Source organism: Python bivittatus, unplaced genomic scaffold (genome assembly GCF_059951505.1).
Source record: "Python bivittatus isolate LINGU-HERP-01145 unplaced genomic scaffold, Pbiv_v1 ctg000330_np1212, whole genome shotgun sequence".
Taxonomy (NCBI): Eukaryota; Metazoa; Chordata; class Lepidosauria; order Squamata; family Pythonidae; genus Python; species Python bivittatus.
In genome coordinates this window covers 25,061,830-25,069,652 of record NW_028277058.1, presented here as the reverse complement: position 1 = coordinate 25,069,652, position 7,823 = coordinate 25,061,830, and the positions used below count along the sequence as shown (strand labels likewise).

Genomic DNA, 7,823 nt, shown 5'->3' with positions numbered 1-7,823 from the left:
AGCAGTAGAAACCTGAATCAAGCATTCTAAATGTCTCCATCTAGTAGTAAAATAACATTAAACTAAACAGTGATGCTGTAACATACTGCCCTAAGCCAAACACCTGCCTTTGGAGCCATGCTGCTTTGTCCTGGCTAATTGTAGAGTTGGCCCTGGGTTACATTTTTTTAAAGACTATAATGTTATAATTTTATAGATAAAAACAAGAGATCGTGTCGCTTATGTATTTCTTAGTAAAAGTACTCTTAGGAAATATAATTTAACCAATCCTATTTTTCTTTTAGGCAACTCAAAACATGGAGCTACATCCACGCATTTGGCTTCTATTCTTTATGATAATTAAGATAGTGATGTCATACACTTTAAAACGTTGTTATATAATTATAGTACATAGCATTACAAAGTAGTTTGATTAAATATGTCATTCTCCTTCTAAAAAGGGGTGAAAGGACAAAGCTATCCACAATTACACACATCATAAAGTGACTTTTTCTTTATATGCGTCTTTTTGGTCCATCGGAATTCCAAGAGCCTCATATTTCAATGGAGTATCTCCTTGTTGATGCTGGGAATTCTCGGAAACACCCAGCCGTTGGCGGAGCTGGTGTCAAATCTCAGGCAGCTCATAGTACATGATAGATGAGCTTGGAATGAGGGGCCTCGGGAGAGGCTGGCCGGGATTCAGGACTGGCAATAGGAGAAAGGGAAGCAGTGTCCTGTGGGGAGAGCCCCACCTGATCCGAGGAAGAGATTCGATCCACGATGCTGGATAAACAGTCCAGGCTGGAGAGGGCAGTGCTTGCTTCTGAGGGATAGACTGAGAGGGAAAAACAAAATGGCACTTAGTAGAAAGAGACACAAAATCAAAGTTTGACGCTATCTCATGAGATAGTCTAAGCCAGCCACTGCAGATGGTGGGCATGTCCCTTTGAACAGGCCATCTCCATTAATAAAGGAGAATCCACTATTTTTCTCCCTCAGACTGTTCTCCAGCTTCTGCTAACACATAGGAAACATACCCTTTTCTATCATTTCAATTCAGCTGCCTAGAGTTACTCTGGTGATTGAGGTGACACACATTTGTTTATTAGCAACTTTGGCTAATGTTTAGGAAATAGTTTTCTGCTTGTTATGTGAAGCCCTTGGTTCAGGCCTGTCCTCTGGAGCAACTTTTCCCAAGCTTTATGTCCTCCAATGTTTTGCACTACCATTTCAGAATGATTAGTCAGCAAGGCCAGCAACTGATTAGGAATTCTGCAAGCTATGCTTTAGAAAGCAGAAAAATCCTAACCCTGATGTGCCAACATTTCATATATTACGAAACTGCTATCATTCTGTCTCTTTAATTATTTCTTCTCCCAGCTAAACATACTCAGTTCCTTTCATTTTTCTTCAAGGGACTTCAAGGGAAATTACATGAAATAGCTACATATTATTTTGTATATTATTACCACTCTGAACATTTTTAAAGAGAAAGGTAGCTAACAAATGTTCAAATCGAATGCAACTGAATTTCTCTTTTCCAGGTCTACCAGGTACTGCCAGATATTGCCAGAGCAGTTACTGGATTATTCTATCCAGTTGAGGACCTCTGTTTTGATGCTATTAGTGCTATCCTTGGAGTGTGAAGAACTGTGAACCTTACCATTCTGGAGATCAGAGCAGTAACTCTTGCTGTAAGTGCTGTTCCTTCTGGACCACACGGGGCTGTTGCATTCAGTCTGAAACAGACAAGAAGCCATGAGCTGTACTGTCTCTACTACATGTACGCAGGAAGGCTAGAGGGGAATCACAAAGGAAAACAAGACTGTGGCTTAAAACGTGGCTTTGCACACTGTGCTAGACCATGGTTTCTTTAAACTGATTTGTTAAATAAACTACAGTTGCCAGGGCATGAACAACAAACCACAGTTCTTGTAGCTAAAACAAAAGGATCAAGGATTCTGACCTGATGGGTTAAAAAAGACACTAGATTTGAAAAGCCAGGTCCTAATCCATAAAGTTTGGTTAGTTAAATATTCATGTATTAGGAATCTGTCAAGGAATTGGGGATGCTGTATAGTAAGTGATTTCTGGTTTCAGCTTCCTTATTTGAACAATGGCCCTGAACAGAGCTCAGTGAGTAAATTGATCAATGACCTAACAGTTACATGGATCTGACCTCATCACTGTCTTCATCACTGGGGAATTATTTCTTTCAAGATACACAATAACTAACTCTCTCCAATCAAAACAGTATGATGACCACAGATGGTATTTACAAATAAGGAACTGGAAATATAAATTGCATTTGTAGCCATGCATTCAGCAGAACCTTCTGTACAAGATAAAACTGAGTCATATTGTCTTGTCTAAGATATAATCAATCATAGTGCTCATGTGAAAATATTAGCAAGAAAAAAAGAAAAACGAAACTAGACTGAGCACCCATAATAAGCTGAAAGACAACCAAAAACCTTACACAAGTCATAGCACTGAATAATATTTTGGTTAATTTTGGGGGGTACAGAAACTGTCAAATATGGGATTCTATGCCAATAGAATATGAATATGAATGTGTGTGTGTGTGTGTGTATGTGAAAAAACAATGATCTGGATGTATTTCTTACACAGTAAGCTTTAAGCTACCCTACCTCATAGATCCATACTTCTAAGATCTGATACAACAACACTGAATTCATCTGAGTGGGTTTCACCTGCAAGAGTACCTGGAAAGAATAAGGAACTTGGGCAGGTACTAGGAATACCTGGCATGTGTATAAGTACAGGGGTGAATGTAATCGAGTGCAACCTCACAGAGGACACTTCCCGACTGTGTGGTTGTTGATCTAGTGTGGTTCAAAGTATATCAAATGTACAGATTCTGTTTTTGATTATTTTCTACGTAATTAATAAGGTTGGTCAAAACATTCAGAAGAGTGAGGTGATCATCTCAGGCAGTTGATTTTTGCTGTTAGGAAGGGCAACAAATTGTCTAGTTGTTTAATTTATTGGATTAATTAGTGTTTTAGAGAGGAGGGCAAGATTTGCAGGATTTCCTGCCTTGAGTGTCAGAATAACGATCAGGCCGTACAGGGCAACCTGACAAGTTTTTTTTTTTCTATTTTGCATTTGTGCCCAAAGAAAACATTGGCTTCAGTTCAATGATATATAGCATATGAGGTTCTGTCAGATATATACTAGTGTTATTTGAATGACTGAGATCTTATAATAGGGTTCATTTTCAATATCTTATGCTTTGCTTCTGATTTTTGCTATCATTAATATGGGTACAGCCTCCTGGCAGTGTCTTATACTCACAGATTAGATATGATTCTGCTACATAAAACACCTTCATTGTATTTTGTGGTTGTATGGGGTTTCTCCTAATTACATGTAGGCCACCTACAGTCACTTATACAGTGAGATGGGTGACATATAAATTTGATTAATAAAAAAAATAAGTAAATAAAATTAGCATTGTTACTACCGTGTAATGATTGCATTTCAGATATTTTAGTTAAATCAGATAGATGCTAGGAACTCTACTGAGTGGAATCTGAGCCTATGTATTTACATGCCCCCTTCCCAAGGTCTAACTGCCTCATCCATGACAAGAAAACTCCTTTGTGTAACAAGCTAGCTAACCAACCTCATTCATACTCTAACTCACCCTAGATGGGAAAGAAGGAGAACCGAGGCCACACACTGTCCGATGCACCTATAGCACTTTGCTGCATGAACAGGTTGAACAGAAGACATGGCTAGCAGGAAAAATGGCTTTTTGCTAAGCTTTAAAGGCAAACACATCAAAGCTTGGCATCTCCAGAGGAAACTGAAAAGAATGTGGCATACAGAGCACATTCACATTGGTTGTATATGTGTGTGTTTTGTCCATCAGCAGTTGAGACATGCCTAGTGTTTTCTCTGTCTAGTCTGTTGCACGCATAGTATTTCACGAGGGGCAAAAGATAAATGATTGATAGATAGAGTGTTGTTCAGACAGATGCTGATCTTGTATACATTATTTTGCTTTATGTATTTTCTATATCGTATTGTTGCTTTGTTTTACATTAAATTAGCCACCCAGAGTCATCTTGGATTTGAGCAGTGCCTAAATTTAATGTAGGAATTATAATAATCTCATCATGCTAAATTCCTATTAAAATAATTTCTGCATTTTTGAAAGATAATAATGTACATACACACATTAACATGGAAGTACAATTACATTACTAGAATGTTCATTCTAAGCAAAAGTAGCTGAGTTGCCCACAAAAAGATATTGTCCTCATGTGGATTTTTATTTATTAGGACCACTCAAAGGTCATACAAATGTGTAAACTTTTAAGATCTGAAAAAAACTTCTAAAAAAAAAAAGATCTGAAAGTCTCTTCATGGGTGAAAGCTTCCCAAAGTGGGGCTTTGGGAAAAAGAGTGAGGAAACTGCCTTCACATGAAGCTTTTGTAGCTGAACATCAAGTCAACTTTGCTGTAGCTTGCTTGTGCTCCCTCCATCTCCCACAAGTTTCAAGTTGGCCTAATGAAGGAATTGTCTGAATATGGGTTTTGAAACAGTTAAGAGCAAGGCTCATTGGAGGCACTTTAGAATTGAAGTGGACAGCTTCTATTTCTTACTGCTTAAACTGAAACACAACTGGTGTTTCACTCAAACTCAAACAAGGAAGCCTGTTCATGTCATGAACTTCAAAGCAAACACTTTATTTTAACAGACTCAGGGTCAAGCTCTTGCCTTCAGGGATCTATAGCGAGCAATCATACCCACAGACAATCTGAAGAAACCCCCACCATAGTCTTACAATTGCAACTATAATTACTACCTACACACCTTTATTTAAAAGAAATTAGCTCTGAGATTCAAATAAGCACGCTTATGGTCACCATCCACAAATGTTAAGTCAAGAGATCTGACTCTAATCCTTGATGGATCTGGCTAGATCACTTAGCCTTCCATTGTCTCCCTTGATGCAGATTTACAGGAAATGTATGTATGCAGTGAGGTGCAGTGCAACTTACTCCCAGATAAATTAATATAAGGATTTCCCTGAGTCATTTGATAAGATTGCTTGCAAGGAAATTTGAAGGATACAGCTTGCCCTCCCACCCATCAAATCTTACACTGCAGATTTACAGCTCTTCCTCAGGAGTAGGAGTTAGACTAGGGTTTCTCAACCTCAGCAACTTTAAGATGTGTAGATTCTGACTCCCAGAATTCCCCAGCCAACGTGGGAGTCTACACATTCTAAAGTTGCTGAGGTTGAGAAACCCTGAGTTAGACAAGTGTTCAGGAGATGCACTAGCTACACACCAGCATACAAACCAATCTATTTTAACAGGTTAACCTCATAATCTTTCTCTTCCTTCTTTCTGTAATCCAAGAAGGCTGCCTTTGAAAGAGGGAAGGACGTCTAAAATGTTTTGATCATATACCCAGAAAACAGAATATGAGAAAAAACTTTTGCTGTACCATAAATTTTGGATGAATAATCTTACACTGCAGTAGTTACATGCAGTATATAGAGATATTATGCATAAGTAGTCCTGCACAGAATTGCAATTATGCAGGAACATGCTACACCACAGTGCAAACAGGTTCCTAGAAATTTGTCTCCAATTTTCATTTGCAGAATGTGGAAGAGCAGTTAACAATTCATTTCAGAGGACTGTTGAAAGGAAATAGCAGAATGTTTTTTTAAAAAATCTACATCAGGATGCTCAAAGAAATAAAAATGGACAGATGATCCACTACTCTTGTTTTGCATACCTACCACGCAAGCAGCACAATCTTATTCCTACTTACTAGAAGTGCCCCTCCCAAGTCAAAAGTACATGTTACCCACTGAACCTGTGGAATGAGCAAAGGGGGTGGCGCAGCCAAAGAGGAACAGCTCAGCACCACTGATTTCCACTTGGCTCAGCAAAGGGCCTGGCTTCCTCTGGGAGCTCCTGCACGAGCCATCCCCTTCCACTAATGTTGCCCCTCCTGGCACCCCCAAACATGCCCAACTGCTTCCAGATTCAGAAAAGTCTTCCTCTGGCTTCAGGCATCGACCTACCAGCCCTGCGCTGCATCTTGGGAATTTCAAATCCTGCCTCAGTCCCGGGAACGCTTCGATTGGGTGGAAGGGAAAACGATCGGCCACAGCCATTTAAAAAGGCCACATAAAAAGAAAGAACAGGGCCAGGTGAGGCTGGCGATGCTGCGGCGGAGAGCTCGGGGTTCTCTCGGATCCCCCTCGCCCGGGTTAGCCCTTCTGCGCCTCCCCGCCGCTGTTGCCTGATGTCGTTCCGGCGGGACGGGAGTCAGAGCATCCCTTCGCCGGAGCGAGGCCGGCCCTTCCTTACCAGTCCGTCGGAGCAGCTGGAGCTGGGGCTGGTGGGCTCGGAGCAGCCGGGCCCGGGCAGCCCGTAAAACTGCTGGACTTGCTCCCGCAGCAGCTCCTGCAGGCTCTCGATGTAGCGGATGGCGTTGCGCAGGATCTCCACTTTGGGCAGCCGCTGGCCGGCACTGGCCGAGGTGCAGCGCTTGAGGGCCTCGAAAGCCTGGTTGACCCTTTTCAGCCGCCGCCTTTCCCGCAGGGTGGCCGCCTTGCGCCGGTCGCCTGGGCTCGCCTTCTTCTTGCAGGCTTTGCAAGCCCAGAGCAGGCAAGGGCCAGCTTGCGGGTGGCCCGTCGGGGCGCGGACGTGTTCTTCGCCGTCCGAGCCTCCGGGAGGCTCAACTGGGGGCTCTCGGAAGGAGGCGGTAGCCATCCTCTGGGCGAAACCCTCTTCCTCCTCCTCGGGGGAAGCGGCGCAGGGCGAGCTGCCGTAGAAGAAACCGTCCGAGGGGGGCGAAAACGGGCAGCCGCCCATCACCTCTTCCATTCTCACCCCGGTCTGCAGGGAGGGGCGTGAGCATCGGTGCTCTGGAGACGGCCGGGAGCTTTGCGGCTCCTTATATCCCGGGGCGGTAGCCTAACCTTCCCGCCCTAGTAGCACCGTCACGACCCCTGCTTGGGGGGAGTCCCTCGGCCCCCCTTCTCTCTCAAGGGGCCCTCCGCTCCTCAGGGCGCGGATTGGCCGCTGCCTTTTTCCGAGGCGCGGATCCAGGAGGTGCAATTAGTAACACTTTAAAGATCACAGCAACAGCAACAGCAGCAGGAAAAACAAAAAAGCGCAACCGGGAGGCGAGGCCGCACTCCGCAAGGCAGGCAGTCCGACGGGGGGTTGTTTCAGCGAGTCTTCCCCCCCCCCGGCAAAAAAAACAAAACCAAACCAGGAGACCAGAAGAGGAGCCGAACGCCTCTCCCTGGAATCTGGCTGCATTACTCCGCAGTAAAACGGGTTTTAGGAAGAATCCGGTTGAGGCCATCAGAAACGGCAAGCGATTGCCTAGGTTCGTTAAAAATAAAGGAATTCAATTTTTTCCCCCTTTTCCTTCTATTACTGTTGATTAGTAATGGAAGTGTGTCCTCCCACAAAATAAGGCGCAACTATTACTCCGACTAATGATAGAGGTATAGAAATAGACGTCATGTTAAACTTTCTATTACCCATTTAGCAAGTTTCCAAGCAGGAAAAAATTACGTTTTGGTTCTTTCTGGAGCGGAGATGACTCCCGAAGCGAAATGTTAAAGATAGCGGCCAACTGAAATGAAGCGCTGGAAGCTCTACTCGCAGGTCCCACTGAACATAGGCTGTTGTGCAAACTCAGCAGGGTTAACAAACCATGGTTCGCGAACCACAGCCAAAGCAGACATCCGAGAACTTTCATTCTGATTTCCTCAGCCCTAGAAGAGCTCTGAAAACCTGAACAGGCGGGACAGAGGGACATCCGTGTTTCC

The 7,823-nt window shown here is 43.4% G+C and overlaps 1 protein-coding gene across 1 annotated transcript; it reads right to left on the bottom strand.

The window, feature by feature from the left end:
* Nucleotides 1-623: 623 nt before the first annotated feature.
* On the bottom strand, nt 624-6,864 carry MYF5 (myogenic factor 5). Its single transcript, XM_007422268.3, has 3 exons — nt 6,346-6,864; nt 1,646-1,721; nt 624-817 (listed from the first exon to the last, which is right to left on the bottom strand). Exons 1-3 carry the CDS (start codon nt 6,862-6,864, stop codon nt 624-626), a joined length of 789 nt encoding a protein of 262 aa, XP_007422330.2.
* Between the last annotated feature and the right edge of the window lie 959 nt (nt 6,865-7,823).